This window comes from Parasteatoda tepidariorum, chromosome 8 (assembly GCF_043381705.1).
Source record: "Parasteatoda tepidariorum isolate YZ-2023 chromosome 8, CAS_Ptep_4.0, whole genome shotgun sequence".
In the NCBI taxonomy this organism is placed as follows: domain Eukaryota; kingdom Metazoa; phylum Arthropoda; class Arachnida; order Araneae; family Theridiidae; genus Parasteatoda; species Parasteatoda tepidariorum.
The window spans coordinates 89,697,373-89,716,647 of record NC_092211.1 but is presented as its reverse complement, the minus strand read 5'-3'; the positions used below and the strand labels follow the sequence as shown (position 1 = coordinate 89,716,647).

Here is a 19,275-nt window from a genome sequence, read left to right as displayed (position 1 = left end):
TTTAAGACAGGTTTTGATTCGGGTCGGCGAGAGAAAGGGAAGCTCCCCTCTTTCAAATGCGCTATTTCTTGTTTCCATAGCAGCAGACTTCCTGGCGAGGGGAGTTATTTCTATAGACAAACTATAGTACTCATTATTTTTGTCCCATGAAAGGAGCAAATGGAAGGTTACTAATAAATGAATCGCGAATAAGGTGAAATTGTTCATCGTTGTAAAACGGTCTCGTAGTAACAGTACGTGGTTTGAGGAGTGATAGAGAGGATAAGATTGACATTTTAATATTTACATGTGACTCAACGTTCATTTTATATTCACAAATTACGAGTAATTTTTTCACAATTTTACAAAAACGGACCTTTCACAAAATGTCTGGACAGACCCCTGCTTTAATACGATATTTAGTATCCCCTTTTTGAAACATCCGATTCGTGTGAGTTCGCCGTCTATCTTTTTATTTTTTATTTCAGTACTTGCTGTTACGGATTTATCTGATGATTTGCTAAATGCGAAAAAGAATATAATTAGCGTGTTTTTTCCCCTTACCAAAGGCTTGAGTTTCGCCCATAATATTAAAATAAAATAAATATTATATGTTCAATTAAAAAAAAAAACATTCATATAAAATATAATTGTGTATATAGATGTATTTTTGTCACCACAACTTGTTTCTTTAGTAACATGCTTATTTGTTATTATTAAAAGTATCTTAGCTTGAAAAAATTCTGCCTCAGGGATCACCGTGAAATCATCGCTTTTAAGAATGGGTCAAAAAGTGATTGCTTAAATGCGTGATTCGAAAACCGCTGTACTTTATAATGTCATTTAAAACATTGAGGTGTTGAAAACTCTGGTAATCTGTAGTAATAACGGTCAATTGTTAAAGGGAAAAAGTAGAATTAATCAGAAAATTAATAATAATAAAATGTGCACTTTGTATACAATGCTTATTATTTAAAAATAAAAAAAAAATCTGCTACCTAAATTTTAGAATAGAAAACCAAATACAAGGTAAAACAGGGTATATAGATTGCTTTTGATTGAGATTTTGTGTTCCCTGAAAGATTTTCAAATCAGCTAATACTAGGAACTGATCAAATTATAAATATATCCTCCAAAACATGCCGTTTATTACTTTAAAACAACAATAAGGAACTTTTGATGAAAAACAAAATTTCTTTCAGACTCATCAGATAGGCCATCAAACTTCTCTAAAAATTAAAATTTCTCCTTTAATGTTTTGTGCATCAATATGAAAAATGTATATTGCAAGCCTGACAAAATTTTCTCTGTTGTGCTGTGGACGAAAATTAATTATTCTGAAGTTTTCGATTGCTTTCTTCTGAGATCATTCTCATGTTTTCTTGATTATTGTGTTGTTGAAGTTCTTTTTATTTTTAGAATTATTGCTCTAGATAATTTCGAATTTTTTATTCAAAAACCCTGAAAATGTTTGTTAAATACTCCTCATTCTTAATAACTTAGCTCAGGGCTTTAAAGATGGTCCATCAGTTCAGGATCACTGAAATTGCACTCAGACTGCCATTAAATAATTATCAGTTGTCCCCCGAATTATCTATCAATGCGAAAAGATTGTGTGCTGTTTTTGTTTTTCAGTGCAATATTTTGTTCCTTTTTATTACTACAAAAGTAATATTTCATCCTATAAATGTGATCATTGTACATTATTTGTGTTGTAATTTTTCAATTGAATTCACCATTTCAACAGATAAAACAAATCTAATAGACATATTGATAGTTCTTAAAAAAAAATTTGACACTTTGTGGGGGGGATTTTAAATCTTCAGATTATTTATTTAAAAAAACAAAAAACTTTATTCACTAACCCTAATTAATACCTTATTGTGAACAGTGTAGTTTACAAATATTATGAAGTTTATAATTATTCCTTTTCATTCAAGTGCCAGGAAAGCATATACTTTCTTGGTTTATTTATTTATTTATTTTTAATAATATGTTACTAATGATTTAGAGCTGGCAAGATTAAGAGCATAAAAATCTACTTGCTTTTTAAAATCTCGTTAAATTTATTTTTCTCTGTTCCTACTGCAATGGTTGTCAATCCTACATATAAACAAAAATGATTAACATTAACTTCATTTGTGTAGATTTTAGAAAAATGAAAATAAGTAACCAAGAAAATAACATTTTCGTGTGACTTATAAATTGACTGTAAAACTTATTTATACAAAATATTTATGAAATGACTCCTGTGCATAGACTAAAGAAATGCATTAACAGTGTTTAGAAGTAAGAAAAATCGTAGATAGAAAAGTATATTCAGTTCTAAAGCGAGTAATTATTAAAAATATTTCTTGTGACATGACAGGATAATGACATTGTGAAACACCACGTACATTTTTAAATATATATATATATATAATTATTGAAACTAGTGTAAAATCATTCCAAAAAGTTAATTATAATATTTTTTTAAAAAAATTTATAATTTTATTGTATGATATTAAATTTCTATGGCAGTTACACTAAATTGTCATATTTCGTGAAAATCACTCCTATACAGGGCTGATTGTGCTCTGGAAAAAATCCTGATTTCCGGAATTTTTGCTAACAGTGATCCAGAAGTTTCCGGAGATCGAAGGTCCAGACGTTTCAGAAAATCATTGATCACAGAAGTTTCCGGAAATCAAATTTAAAACCTAGAAACTTAAACTTAAAAACACTGAAAAGAACTTAAAAACACAGTTTATTTTATTTGTTTGTCAGGGAGAGCCAGAGAGATACTTTATAAGCTTCTATTCATGATTTATATTAATTTTTTATCAGTAAATATATCAGTATCAGTTATAATCATAAAATCAAGAAAGACATGTTTGTAAATTTTAATTACTTCTCCATATCATCATAGGTATGCGAAAATGGTATTGGTATGTGTAAAATTTTAAATATATTTTAAGTAAACTAAGAAATATTGAGAAAAAGGAAGAAAAAAACTTGTTTAAATTTTTTTCTAATTTTTCAATTTAAACTGTTTTTTTTTTTTTTTTTTTTAACTCATGAAATTTTCCGAAATTTTGACTTGGGCTCACAATTACCCCTGCCTATAAACGGACCTGTGAAAATGTGTCTGGACTGCCAATATCTTTTAGTCAAAGGTCCACAGACTAGTAGTGACTAAAATCTACCCTTGTAGTTGGGCCATTAAGTGCAACCACAAAAAGTGGGATGTGTGTGTGTCAAAATATTTTGTTGTGCATGTGTCCTTACTTTTGCTTGATTCAAATGCCCTTTCTAACCGTACTAATGTATTGAATTAACTCTTTATTAACCAGAAATCAACAAAGTGCGAAATAATTTGTTTCAAGTAAATGGTTGCAAGAAAGATCCTTTGATCCTGCCAGAACCTGATGGTCCCGTCATATCTCGCTCTGAAAAGGTCTATGTGCCAGTCAAAGACCATCCTGATGTAAGTTTGCTTCTTCTCTCGCTCTCTCTCTCCTCCTGCTACTAAATCTTTTGATGTGTCATTTAAATTAGCTTTCATTGAGTATGAAAAAATCATCCTTACAAATCAGATTGTAAGCCTGGAGGGAAGAAACTATTTTTCATAAAAAAAAAAAAAATTCAAATTTTGCTTATAACAAGTTTAAATAATAGTTTTAATTTTTCAACTGTTTCTTACATTATGTTTAAATAAATATTAAACTATGAAGCTACTGGAAAATTGTTTTTATGAATTTGATTTAAAAAATAATTAAAATCTACTCATTTTTGAATATTTCATGTTGAGTATAGTAATACCTAATTTTATAATTCTATAAAGAACCTTAAAAATAATGTAACCAAATTTTATGAATACTACTGAACTAGCAAATAGAATACTAATTTTTATAATCAAGTATTAAGTATGAATACTCAAACTGACTCACAAATAATATAAAAGTTTTAAAATTTTCCTTTGAAATTGAAAAAAAAAACATATGTAAATCAAAAAGCTCCTTTTAACGAACAGAAAAGTAAAGGTGAAGAAGTTTTAAATTTTCTGTTACTAAATATAATTTGTTTAAATTTAAAATATTCTTATAATACTTATTGTTAATTAGTTTTATGAGTCTTTTTTTAGTTACTTCAATTTTGCGTAGCTTCTTTTGAATTTTAGTGAAATAGATATCTTCTGCTCGAAATACCGACCCTGGTTAAAATGCTGAAGACTGCAAAAATAAATAAATAAAATAAAATGTATTCAACTAGAGTTTGAATTCTAGTTATAATTTCAAATGGATAGTAAAATTTCAGATAACCATGCCAGTTCATATGTTCTGGGCAAACTCGCCTGGGGAAAGTAGAAGACGAAACAAAACATCAATTAATTAAAATTAATTTATTCGTATTTCGAATTCAGTTTTTATAGAAACGTAAGAGAACTATATAAAATTCTATGATTTCAAAACTATTTCTAACAAAACACTGTTCCTGTTACTTTATGTCATGCGAGTCGTAAAACGTATTTAAATTGTAACGACCTAAAAATTTTCGTTTATATCATCTATTCCTGAATTCCTTTTGATTCCTGATATTACACTTTTCGCCAAATAATTTAAAATATGATTTCTGAACAAAAAAGAAAATGAATGGATTTAACAATTTAGAATTCTGTGTAGCAGATGGATTGCCCTTTTTAGCTGCTAGCCCCTTTCATCTCCCTCTGTGCACTCCACATGAAGCCAGTTACTATTTTTTTGCATTAAATTTTCTCCGTTGTCTAATTTTACTAAATCTTTTATGTATCAAATATTATTTGTTGTGAACTGTGGTTGGTATACTCCACCCACAATGATTTAATTTGAATCTCTGGGTAATGAAAGTCTCTAATAGTTATTGAGTGAGATTCCTTTTCTTCTGTTATATTTTATAGTTCTCGTGATCTTCAACCATATGGTGAGGGGAGGGGGTGTCCTTTAAAACTGTTAGAATTAAGGATTTCATTCAAGAATAAGTATATGTTTGTATCAATATTATTGAATTTATTTTCAAAAAATATTATGTACAATGTGAACTTAAGGTGAGAATATAGTGTTCCAGTGAAACGAAATCACTATTGCTCATAGCGAATTGTGTATTGCTATCGGGGTTTGATTTTTTACATGACACGTCAAAAATGGTCAATCAGACATAAACTGTCTAAGTTTCTTTTTTTGACATCGGGGGCATTTGATTAGGTACTAAGTCATGCACGGTACTTTCGTTATATACTATCATTATGATTTATATTATATGTTACATCTAAAAATTATAGCCAGGATGATTGAAACGAATTGGTTTTTCTAATGGTAATCTTAATGTTTTAAGAAGCAATGTTATAACTATTTGGTTTATATTACAGGTAATAACTATGAGATGATTTTACGTTAAAATGAGGGCATATTTTTTAGATTAAGTAAAATTAAAGTGTTTTGACACTTGTTAAAAGGGGCTTTTAAAATGACAGGATAAGACCATGACAGTTAATACCAGATGAAACAGTCAATTGTCAAAAATTTACCAACCTAAATTGCTAATATTTTTTTATTTATTGATTATTATTTATTTTTATTTATTTATTTATTTATTTATTTTTGAAGAAACTGATCTACAACATTTTAATTTTTGTAGTTATGGGAATAATTATTGTGATTAAAAAAAAAAAAAGAATTAATTTCTGGTTAGAGGAAAAAGAGCAAAGTATAACCTTGTTTTAGTGAAGTGAAGACTGTAAAAAACCTTTGGTTCTGATACTTGCCATTTTAATTCACTAATAAATGGTTAACAATCTTTGTTTCTTAAACTGATTGAAAGTTGTAATAAGAAATATTTTGTATTGAAGAAAAGTTTATAAATAAAAAAATGTTTTGCCAATGTGTACTTTTCCCTTTTCTTTTTTTTTTCTTTTTCTTCAAAAAATTCAACTTTGCTGCTTTAATTTGAAATTTCCGTCACAAATTATAATAATTTTAGAAATAATTTTTTTCTTCCTTTTTAAATGTGCCATTATTGGTATAAGGAAACTCTTATAATGTGAGTTCACTCTGTATTGTTCTTTCTTATTTTCATGGGTTATTGTCGCAAGGTCTTTATTACCAAAAATGGTGTCATTTTTGTGTTTTGCAAAGGTTTTTTCTTTTTGCAAAAAAATATAGTTTATTTCAATTTTGAGGGTGAAACTTGTACTAATCAACTAAATTGAAAGGTACCATGTTTACATAAATTTATTGATGTGTAGGTTTAAAATAAATTAGGTTTAAATTTGTAAGTTTTCTGTCTTAGAAAATTATTTAAACAAATATTTATAATTAGTATATTGGAAAAAATATTACTCATGAATTAGGGGAAAATTATAATACAACGTATCACTATTTTAATTTATCACATTTAAACATTTTTGAGTTTATGCTAGATTGAACTATTGAAAAAGTACACACATTCCAAAGACAGATGTTTTTAGTGCATTTGAAAAGTTAAAAAGGTATGTAAATGTACTCTATGCTCCATTTGTTACAGTTTCCTATCTTTAGAATATTCTCAAAGAATATTTTTGTTATACGAGATTCATTGATTTACGAATGTGCTTGTGAGATATTTGTATCTAGCTATTTTTCTAATGCATTTATACAATTCAAGTTAATTTCTTTGATTTGTTGTAAACAAAATGTAATTTTGAATAGTATAATTTTAAATAGTATAATTCTAATTGTACATATATAAATTGAAATAAATATTTACTTAGTAATAATATTAATACAATCTGAGGATTCAGTGAAAATATTAAGACCTATAAATTAAAGTCAGAGCGAAGTTCTCTGAGAAGTCCAGAGTGAAAATCTAGTTCTGCTACTGAATCCACAGCTTTGATGTTATGTGATGTGATAGTTTAGAATGAAGGGTTCCAACTCAGATGCTGTCTCGCTTATCTGACAAAGGTCAAAATTACTTGACGTTCTTGCTGTGGCCCTGAAAAAACAGGGTTAGGTGGTGTCTGGTAAAATGTCTGGCACTGCATTTTAATCACGAATGTCGCATCAGTGTACTTACCTTACCAGTTAAGTGTAAAATCTTCTATCAAAATTTTTTTTAACTTGACTGTTAGCTTGCATGAATTGCATTAACCACAGAGCTCATTCTAGGCAGGGTAAACAGGGTGCAGCACCCTGCTGCCCTTTTAGTCAAAAGAATCCACCCTGTTGCCCCTGAAGTAAATTAGTGCCCTGATGTAATAGACTCCATACCCTTTTTGCCTTTTCTTTCTTCAACCCTTCTTTATTTTCAACTCTTTTTATTTAGTTTGTCATAGCTGTCAATACATAGATTTATATGGGAAAGGAAAAATAGTGCACTTGTCTTTGAAAGTTTGCAGTTACTTCACTATCGTTAAATCATAATTATTATTAATCATTTTAATTATTAAATTATAACTACAGACACTTAAAAACATACATTTATTATTTTATTAATATATGCATGCATTTTAAATAAATTACTAAGCTAATTAGCTCATTAACTCGATCTATGTTAATTTATTAATAAAAATTAGTAATTAATATGATTGCTTTGGTACTTTTAGTTAAGTAAAAAAAAAAAAAAAAATTGGTGATGTTTTTTAATAGAATGTGTAAAGCTCTTAGAAAGAAATTGCCTTTTTAGAATAATAATGACCTTTTTTTAAACTTTTGCACCCTGCCCTTTTTTCTGCCTAGAGCTCTGTTAACCAATTATGTTACATCAATTTTTATGTGTGGTATTAAAATGTCCGGAATAGTCTTTGTCAGTTTCTTGACATTGGAACCATCATCTGTGCCAGTAATTTCTTATAGTACATTGTTTTGGGCCGGGATAGTCTGGTTTGTAGGGCGTGGGGCCCATGTCTAAGAAGTCATGAGTTTGATCCCTGCCAAGCGAAGGACTCTCGTGTAGTAAATGGTGACTGGTGCATGTTAAATCTGTCCTCCATGTTCCCATAAAAAATTTTACCTCTGGGGGTACTGAATCGGAGATTGATCGTTCCCTGGTTCCGGTCAACATTACAATCTGTGGATGAGTGAATGGATGTAAGAATAGGTCCACCCAATAAATGGGCTGGGAATCTTATTCTTGTGCCATAGATGGCGCCACTGAAAAGCAAGAAACACGCACTTTGCTTAGATTCACTTAATTTTACCCAACAGACTTGCGGATATTGGCAAGTGGCGTTAGAAACAAACAGTATATTTTTTCCTCCATGAATGGTGAACTTCCAATGGATGATTTATCTAAAAACAAGACGAATTGAATTGAAATGACATAAAATTTATTAATACAAGCACGTTATATTACGCCTTAATAATCTGAATAATATTGCCACTGAAGCATAATCCTAATTATGAAAATGATTATACGTAAGAGTTTCTTTGCTTATTAAAACTCACTAGCTCGTTTTCTGTTTGTGTAAGAACTTTTAAATGATAAGTTCTACCAAAATCCCTTCAAAGGGCTCAATACTGCAGAAGAAACTTTCTGTATGTAAAACTTCATGATGGTTTACGTCAGGGGTCCCCAATCCTATGCCCGTGAGCACCATGACGCCCATCGATCGGTCTAGGTGCACCCGCTGCTTGTGCCCAACTATAAAATATTTCAGTTTTCCATTTTCCCATTAAATGCTCTGCAAATACATACTGAAATACGCTGGATCAGTAAAGGCAAAGTACTTGATAAATTTCTACATTTAATTGAAGAAATAAAAATTATCTTGCCAAAAATCAATCATTTTTAGAACTAAGAGATTCTCTTTGGCTAGCAGATTTGTCTTTCTTAACGGGCATAATGGAAAATCTAAATAATTTAAACTTGGAGCTGCAGGGAAAGGACAAACTTACAGCAAAAATGATAGAGGCTATAAACTTGTTTAGAGCTAAGCTAGTTTTGTGGATATCACATTTGAAAATAAAATCTCTTGTGCATTTTCCAAACATGAAAAAAATTATAGGTTACAGTGAAATTGACTTATCAACATTTGTCATCAACCTCCAATTGCTTAGAGATCAATTTGAAAAGCGCTTTCAACAATTTAATATCACCGTGCCTTTGATAACCTTTTTTGTTAATCCTTTATCAACCAAATAAATGTAGCCGTAATAACAACATACATTTCAGAATTTCTTCAAGTAAGGCGAGAAGAAATGGAGATAGAAATTGTGGATCTTCAGAATGACATTATCCTCAAAACTATTATATCAGATGAGAAATTCTGGATTATAGTTGAAGGAATAAATTTCATTCTTAAAAAGAGCAGCACATTAAATAAAGTTGTTTCTTGGTTCCATATACTTGTTCGAATCATTGTTTTTGACAATGAATATCATGAAATCAATATATAGATCCTGACTTTCAGGTGAACACCTTGACGATTGCTTGCGAGCAGGAATTTCATCATATTCTCTCAATTTTGAAGCGCTGGCCAGCGAAATGCAATGCCAAAGACCACATTAACTGTATTTTGCAAATAATTTTTATACTTCATATGTTTTGAAAGCAATTTAGTAATCGTTTATTTTACGCAGTAATATTAATACCAATTATATTCATATGTTAAAATTTTTTCAATACATTTTTTTGTGCATTATATGTAGTTTGTATTATTACTTATGTCTACCAACTATAATTTCATCTTGAAAAAATAAATGGTGCCCGCCATTCAACCTATATTCTGGTATTTGCTCTTAGGTACAAATAGGTTGGGGACCCCTGGTTTACGTAAACTTTTTTTGTTCTTTAAATTTTAAATTATTTATGGAAGTGAAAGAGAATTTGCCAAGAAGGATTCAGTATAATGTCCTTTTAATGCATGCACACAATTAAATATTAGATGCTGGTGATTGGAATTTTCTTGCTCAAGTGATGGGTTCACGTAAAGCAGAATCTATTCTTTTTTATAAAACTACTGTTGCTAATGATAAATCCTTTTCTTTTCAGTACAACTTTGTTGGACGGATTCTCGGTCCCCGTGGTATGACTGCAAAGCAGCTGGAACAGGAAACAGGCTGCAAAATAATGGTCAGAGGAAAAGGGTCTATGAGAGACAAAAAGAAGGTAAACATTTCTTCTGCAGTAAAACTCCTGATTATCTATTGGGCATATACATGCATAATAATTAGTTTTGGTATTTCATTGACAAGAATATCTATTTTCTTCTGTTTCACTGCATTTTCTATCTTCTCCATTTTGCCCCATAAGTTTTTTTTAACCCAAAGCTCATGATTGGTGTCCAAGACTTTTTTTTTTTTTTTTTTTTTTTTTTTTTTTTTTTTTTTTTTTTTTTTTTTTTNTTTTTTTTTTTGATTGATTGATTTTTAATTAAAATTTCTTTTAAGATGACATAGTTTAGAAAATGCTAATAGTAAAGAAAGAGATGTTTTAGAGTAGTGAAATGCTTTAAGGGGTCACCATTTTGTCCCCTTTTAACTGTTGCATCATCAAATCCCACAGATAATCAGGAGGTAATTGTAATTTCAATTTTAAAGTTAGTGTTTACATTAATAATGTTTGTTTTCCTAATTGCTCCCAGATGTGCTCACTCTGTAAGTGGTTTCTTATTTTTAAATTTTTAACATATTACTACAAAATATTGTCTTGCTTCTTTTTTTTTTAAAAAAATATCCCTTGTTCTAATTTTTAGGAAGAACAAAATAGGGGGAAACCAAACTGGGAACACTTAAACGATGAACTCCATGTTCTAATCACAGTTGAGGACACAAACAACAGAGCAGCTGTAAAGCTACAGAGAGCTGTTGAAGAAATCAAGAAGCTTCTTATTCCGGTGTGTATGTTTTTCAGTTTCTGAATGTGATTTTTAACCATTGAATGCTTTTGTGAGATATGCATAGCTGCCAACTGAATTTTTCGGATTTGTTCTTAATTTTTAATCAAATCTGAAAATCTGATATTTTTATAAAAATCAGAATTTTCTTAAAATTGCTTTACATTTGCTTTTAAACCAGTCTCTTGTTCTGATCACCGCCAGCACGTTTCTGTGATTATTGTGCCGAAGTAATTTTTAGTAGCTTTTTATTGGAAAATACTATTCCAATAGCTATTGCTGATCATTTCACTAAATTGAATCTTAAACAATTATTATTATTTTTTAAGAAAATGTATTGTAGTATTTAAACACTTGCATCAGAAATATTTGTTTATGATGTAGATTATTATTTACCTGTGTTTTATAATTTGGGGAAGAATAATTATATATTAATAGGTAATGGTTGTTTTTAAATTATTATACTGGTATTCCTAATTATAAAATATCAATATTATAAATTTCCCACAAAAGGTAGTGTTTGTAGTTTTGTTTTAAACATATGTTTATTAATGTTATTATTTAATAGTTAAATTTTTGTCTTACTCTTGTAATTGGTGCGTATAATTTTGTTGCATATAGTGTTCCTAATTTTTTATTCTTAAGGTTGACAGCTATGGATGTGCAGTTTCTCTGTATAAAACAAGCAAAACTGAAAACACTTCAAACTGTGGTTTTCCTTATGCAAAGCAGTCAGAAGATTTAAATGCAACAATTATTTTCTAAATATATTTATTATCTTTTGCTTAAATGTTTGATATTGCATTCAGTTTTAAGCACTATCTATGCTATCGTATTAGTTTTAAAACAATTGAAGAAAGATTTTTATTATTCAGGGGCTAACTTATTTCAGAGAGGGTGGAATTCTCGTTTTCCAATCGAATTTCCGAATTCAATCTGATCGTTAATGAGTAGGTCATTCGTTAGCTTTAATTTTTTTAAAAAAAACTTTTTGTTGCTAATATTTTCAATATATTACTGATTTTATGCCTTAATATTTATTCTGATGCATGAGCTTTCGAATGATACTTTATAAAAATGTGACTAAAAGCAATATATATATTTTTTTAAATTTAGATTTAAATCATAACCAGCCGTATGGAAATCAAAAAGATAAGTATTTAAAATTTGTTACAGGAAGGGTCACATTATTTAGAGTTTCGATAAGTAGTTTTTAAAGGAAACTCACTTTTGCGATAATTTTTCAAAGAATTTGGAAATAGTAAACCATTGTTTCTTACAGTGTCTGCAGTCAAAACACTATAATTGTGTTCAACTGTAATGAACAGCATTAGCATAAAACGTCAAATACACGAACTGTATCTGAACTTGATTTAGTTAAATGGTACTTTTTTTTGGAGTAGAATGGATAAATTACCCTATTGATGCTCATTATCTTTAATGTCTCATCTTTTGTGATAAATTCATTGTCACTCATTTTATTTCTTTCTAAACTGAATTTTTATTTTTAGACTGAGGGTGAAGATGAATTAAAAAAGCGACAACTGATGGAACTAGCTATTATTAATGGTACATACAGAGATAGCACTGGAAAAAATAATAGTATGTTTTTGTTTTTTCTTTTAAAATCTATTGAGTTTTTCTGTTAATTGCAAAAGCTGATTGTTTTACAAAATCAATATTTTATTATAGATGCACTATGTCATGAGTATTGGAAAAAGACCAATTTTTGAGTGGGATAAAATTAAAATTCAGTCACAATAATTCTCTAAATATGACACGAGAAAAAAATCTGCATTTTAACGTCTTTCTAGTTCTTAACTTTGATGTGAATTTAAATGAAGACATGAAAATTTTCTTAATGTGAGATTTTTAATGATTGATTGAGCCTATATCCACCTTCTCCTTATGAGCAAATTCTAGAAAAGTCAGAAAATTAAAAAATTTTTAATTTTATAAAATTCTGAAACTGTTTTAAAATATGTAATTTGAAATATTTAATTATGTTTCCATTTATTTGAAGAAATATGACTGTGCACTATTTTAGAAGCCTTTTTATCTCTCTGGTAGTTTTCATTACTTTACAAATTTTATTTTTTAAGGCTATAATAGGCAAAAAATTTTGACAGCAAGGAAGAAGCAAAATAAAAAAAAGTTTATTGGATTAATATTATAATTTATTCTAGAAGTTTATACAAAGAACAACCATTTATCAAGTTATATGTGTAAAATATAGAATGTCTAAAAAAAAATTTGAAATCAGATTTTGAAAAGTAATACTAAATCCTTTCTCAATTCTTGTTTGTGTAAATAATAGTAGAGGACTAGTATGTTCAATGAAATAATGATACAAGCAGATTTTTAATATTAATGAATATCAAAATATAATAATTTTCTCTCCTTTTATGGCTGTAATTGTTTTTCCCTTTTTAACTGCTTTTTTTTCTTTTTTTCCTACTTGCTTTTGTGGATATCCTACATGTACAAGGGCTTTCTAGTACCTTTTTCTGCAGATTTCACGATCGTTCTGAGCTATTCCTTCCAAACGAGAAATGAAAGGATTATTATATGTTATCGACAGTTATTGTTACCGGATTTATCGACAATGCCAACCTTCTTCTATCAAAAGGTACCTCGTGATTGAATCAAGTTAGCATGTCTTATATACCAGCGAATTGTTGTTTCATTTTCGTAGTGGTAGTTACGCCACAATACTCCCCCATCAGAATTTTATTAGGGATAGAATTCGATAAACGGATACCACTAGTTGCTGTACTTGTGAAAGACCGGGAGAGCTGAATTAAGATCACCGGATTTTTGAGTGCTGAATGTGAGAGGTGTATTAACTTCATGGGTGTAGTCCCTCCTGTGTTGCCTTTAGCAGTCGAGTCTATGCAGACTGACGTTGTGTATGATCGAGACTAGACTGAGCAGCAACAACGCGAGGAGGTGGATAATGTCGCAGTCACAAGTAGCAAGTCAACTGTTCAATGTGGACAATCCATCGAAGTAGGCGTTACCAGATCGAAGTGGGCATTTCTGTCAGGATCGGCGTGTTCAAATCATGTCCGCAAGTCACCTATGTGGGGGGAGGAGTTATCGGCAATACCAACCCTTCATCTATCAAAAGGTACCTTAAGATTAAATCAAGTTAGCATGTCTTATATACCAGCGAATAGATGTTTAATTTTCGTAGTGGTAGTTACGCCTCAATACTCCCCCACCCTAATTAAAATATTTAATTTTTTTTTCTTTCTTAAACTATATTTGAATTCTAAGTATCAAAACTTACACTCAAAGAAATTTTTATGTTGATATATGAATATAACTTTCTGTTGCAGAAGAGACAATGATTAGGCATAAAATTAAATACCTTTTGTAACAAAGATTAGTAAACACTTTTCTGCAAGCAAAAACTCTCACTTATAGTTGTCAGATTAATATAAATTTTGAAACTTACTAAATTGCTTGTTCAACCATAAGATACCATAAAACAGAAAGAATTTTGTCACTGTCTTTCCACGCAGTGTCATTTTATAAATTAATAAAGAAAATAAATGACAAAATTTTTATTTTCATTAAAATATGAAATAGTATAAATTTTTATTTTTAATATTAAAAATTTCAAAGATATTTAAAAAATATATCCTCATATTCACTTTTTTGTGGATTCAGTGGTTGATTACTCAAATTAGTATATTGCCGTAATATATTCAAAATAACTGAATTTGTAAAAATAAAATTAATTAAAATACGCAGAAAAGGCTTTATAAAAACTATACACGAAAATTACACAGATTTACAATGAAATTGAACACATCAAAAAGTGGTAACTTAACCCCATAACTGCCGAGTAAAATTAACGTGATTCACTCCCCAGTGCCACCGTTTTTCGCTCAAGTGCGCTTTCTTACATGGTGTTTTGGTGGAGGGACATGATGCACTCTTTGCAATTTAAAAACAGTTTACTTTTACAAGACAAGAAAAAGGAAAAAAAGAAAATACAAAATTTAAATTAAATAATAAAAATACAATATAAAAGATGTTAAAACTTAGCTGTTGTATGATAAATTCTGAAACTTGGTTGGATATATAAACCAACATCACATTCATCGCACTGTTAGCGGGATTAATGAAGAATTTTTTTTCTGGAACAAATAGCACATTTTCGCGATTCATTTTTCCTTGAAGACGTTGATGGAAGAATTAAAAAGCACCAAGTACATACTGGAAACGAAAGCGAAAAAAGAATAAACCCGACCTTACTCAAATAAATACACACAAGGGATTAATACGATATCACTTTTCCATAACATCCTTTTCCCCCTCCTCCAAAATTAGTAATACATTCGCAAAGCAAACACTTTCAAGGTCATTTTACTGCATTCTGAAGTAGGGGGTGTAGTTCTATTTATAGCAGCGCAATGCAAAGCATCATACTTTGGGAAAGCGTATATATATACGCCTGTGGCAGTTAACACATCGTCTGGCCGAGACGTATATATACGCCCGCGGCAGTTAAGGGGTTAAATTCAAAATAACATCAGATGTAAAAAACTTCACAATTTTTTAAAGTATCTATAAATGTCCAAAAGAATGATAGCTAGTAGCTGAAAAAGTAAACTATCTAGAATTTAACGCCATTGTATTACTATATATTTTTATGTAAATAATTATATCTATTTTTTAAGCGAAAATTTATTCTAAGTTAATATTTCTTTATTGTTTTCTCATGACATATTTTTTCTTATGAGAAGCTGAGGAAGAGCCGATAGATAATAATTTGAATTATTACTGCCGAATCTCAAGTGACACTAAAAAAATTACAATATTGAAATCGATATACGGGGTTAAAAAATATTTGTCAGAAGCAAGTCACAAACATTGCAGTTCAAAGTAATCACATTGAGCAGGAATAAATCTCTTCTGTAGTTTAAAAGGCATATATTAATGTACATACAGTTTTGTTATCAATTGTTGTCTAAGATTCCTAGTTTTTATGAAATGTTCTTTTGCCAATATTAGTATAATATTAATTATTTATGAAATATTATTGCTCTCAGACATCATATTTTCCATAAGACTAAATAGATTCGATTGATTACTGTATATTAATTGAATAAAAAGTTACAGCTAATATTCTACTTAGAATAATGGTTGTGACTAATAGGCTTAATTAAACAAATACAGTTGCAGAAATGTCAGCTGTCAAATATTCCAACAGTTTTTTTTTTTCCCCTATGGCAACAAAAATACTTTGAAAGATTCTAATCTAATCTTCTTTTCTTTTTTTTTCCTGTTAGAGTTAAACTCATTAATTTTGGATAAATGAATTTTGATCATTGTTTTCTGTATTTTTTTATATTATTATAAATGCTTTCTTTCATTTCCTGTCTGTTTATTTCAGATATTTACATGTTTCTCACGGAGCCAGAGACAACTCGACTGTTGGCACCCCCAATGACCATCTCCAACTCTCTTCGTACCACCGGTACTCCTCTCGGGGCTCCGTTAATTCTCTCCTCTAGGATACCTGTTCCAACGACTCACACTTTATTGAATGGAAATGCACCACCTCCTCTCATTTCTCCCGCTGATGCAGGGCTCTTGTATGCCACTTACGGAGATTATCAACATTATGCCGCCCTCACGTCTCCTCTACTGGCAGAATACCCACCACATACTGACCACTCATCTGCTGGTGCGTTGTTTGGACGTTAAATGCTTTTCCACCCTTCTTTATCCATTCCTTGTAGTTATTTATCCTGCCATTTATGGCTGCATGATACTGTCAAATTTTGTTGACGTTTGTGTGTGATTAATTGGATAATGCATTTTTGTTGCTTGTTTCAAAAATGCTGCTCAGTCTTATATTTCAGTTCTGTGATACATAAACAAAATTTTTGCAGTTTTTTTTTTTTTTTTCTAATTTATTGAATTTTTACTGTTACTATTTATTCATTTTTTTTCTTTTCTTTTTTTTATTGGATGTGTTAAGAGCGAAATATTGTCTTTCCGATTTACCTCCCACCTTCTATTTTGGTTTAGATTTTGTATTTTAGTTATTATTTTTATTGCATGTTTGAGATTTATTGAGCAAGGCTTATCGGAAAGTGTGCTGTACGACTCAGGGAAAAATGTACATATAGTTAATTGACTAAAAATTGGTTTATAATGTTATTTTTTAATCCCAATCTGAGGTGCTTGTTGTAGAGCATTTCTCACTATGAGATTTATTGCATTTTACAAATTAAAAAAAATTTAGATTTCAGGTATAATATATGCTGGTCATTGTTTCTTATATCTAAATATTTATATTGTATGTTTACTAAAAGTTTTATTGTAAGTTTATTTAACAAGTCCGGTGAGATAAAATTGGAGCGCATTTGCTCTTTTTGTTATTAGTCAGATATATAAATTAAAAGAAATAACTATTTTAGTAGTTGTGGTTTTAATTAGAGTAATATGGATAAACTGTTGAACAAAGCGAATTCTGTTAGGCAAGTATAAAGTCAAAATAAAAATTTGGATTGTGTCTTTGATAAATTGAGATAATTGGATAAATCGTTATGAATTTATTCATTATCTCTATAATGAATTGAATATGTTAAATTGGCTGAAGTGTCTACACTTTGCTCTATCAGTTGTTAGTCAAAAATTATTTTGACATGTTTTTTGATTTTTCAAGTTTTAATAGGGAACCATGAAACTGTTTTAAAACTAGTTATCAAATTATAGTTATTTTAAATTGAATTTTTTTTCTTCTTCCGTTAGGTGATGGTTTTAATATCTTACAATTAATAGTTAGGGTGCTGGCTTTTGCAAGTATGAAAACGTGTATTTCCATTTTTTTAAATCTAAATTTGGGGCCAAAAGCACACAAGTCTAATGGTAGTCAAATGTATATAGTTATGTATTTATGGTTATGAAATGACTGCAATTTCTTTTCTTTTTTTTTTACGTAATTTTTGTATATCATGAGCTTTATAAATTTTCTGTGTATGACTTTGCTGTATATATGGATTATTTAAAGATATGTAAATATTTTTTAATTTTTTTGAAACATCACTTATAAAAATTGCTGTGTATCTTTTTACTGGTGTGCGCATTTCAGCGTTTAATGATTTTTTTTTTTAATTTTTTTTATTTCTCATTCCATCTTGTCATTTTGTGATCATTTCTAACATAGTCAAATCTAAGCTTATAGGTTTTAAATTTACATCATGCACTTCTATATTTTAAATTTTACATTCACAATTCCTTTTGGATTATTATGAATTGACAGTTATTCTTTTTACTTTTCATTTTCCTCTTTTTTTTTCTCTTTATTTTTATTTAACTGGACATTTTTAAAATATTTATTTTTTATAATATATTAATGCGAAACTTTTATTTTATTGGACGCTTGTAATTTATTGTTTAAATAGAATGACTTTCCATTACCTATTAGGAACATAGTAAACTTATTGAATTGCCCATTGGAAATTCATTAATTTATCAGATTTTTTATACTATAGTATTTCTTTATAAAATTTTTTGAAGTAATTAAAAATTAGTAAATAATATCAGGGAAGCAAATCATTTAAATATTTATTTTATTCTTAAAATACTTTTAATAATTTTTTGAAATTTTAATACCATTAAGAAAATTTAAATTTACTAAAGTATTACATATAGCCTTTTTCTTTTTAAGAAAGATAACTAGGAATGGTCTGAAAAGAAATAACTGTATCTACTATTATTTCTTTATAAATGAATTTGGTCCACTATTCTTTCTGTTGAATTGCTACTTTTATGTATTCTAATGTCTTACCTACAATGCAGGTGCGGCTAAACAGAGGAGAAATTTAGGTTTGCGGGAACATCCTTACCAGCGTTCTGGCTCTCTTACTTAAGCGACAAAAGGTTAGTTAATGTCATTTTAAAATAAATATATTTCTGAGCGACAGAATTTCAGCTCTTATTTGCTCCTTAATTTTGCCATTTGTTGCTTTAAAAAAATATTCATTTTGCTAGGAATATTTTTACGTGCTATATTGGCGCTTTTTATCAAAATGTTTTAAGTGCCATGAATGAGTATTTATATTTAGGTTTAATCACTCGTGGAAATAAAAAGGTAAGTTGTCCAATGCTATTAGCACGAACATCTTGACAAATAAAATGAACAGTTTCTTCATTTTGTAATTTTTATCTTAATTGCGCTAAAAAGAAAAACCTGGGAAATTTATATAGGACAATTTATTTTTATGCCTAGTTTTATGTCTTCTAAAACTATCACAATCAATAATATAACTAACATCTGAACTTAAGGTTAAATTTAATTGCACTTTATTTAATTAGTGCAAAATATGTCGCAGGTTTCTCGAGACAAATGATTAGGAATACCATTTTTAATTTTCATCTTGTTGCATAAATTCTTGAATAAAGTCATAATTGTCACCAGAATTTAGATTTGCTATTCCTTTTTC

At 29.1% G+C, this 19,275-nt stretch overlaps 1 protein-coding gene across 2 annotated transcripts in view; it reads left to right on the top strand.

The window, feature by feature from the left end:
* The window catches only part of LOC107443302 (protein held out wings), a 34,885-nt gene that overhangs the window by 11,413 nt on the left and 4,197 nt on the right, over window positions 1-19,275 (top strand). For both annotated transcript variants that reach the window (XM_016057120.3, XM_043045602.2), the window contains exons 2-7: window positions 3,312-3,445; window positions 9,964-10,080; window positions 10,667-10,807; window positions 12,319-12,409; window positions 16,215-16,508; window positions 18,632-18,712. In XM_016057120.3, coding sequence (XP_015912606.1) covers window positions 3,312-3,445; window positions 9,964-10,080; window positions 10,667-10,807; window positions 12,319-12,409; window positions 16,215-16,508; window positions 18,632-18,702 — 848 coding nt within the window. In that variant the 3' untranslated portion in view covers window positions 18,703-18,712. The remainder of the gene's footprint in view (window positions 1-3,311; window positions 3,446-9,963; window positions 10,081-10,666; window positions 10,808-12,318; window positions 12,410-16,214; window positions 16,509-18,631; window positions 18,713-19,275) is intronic.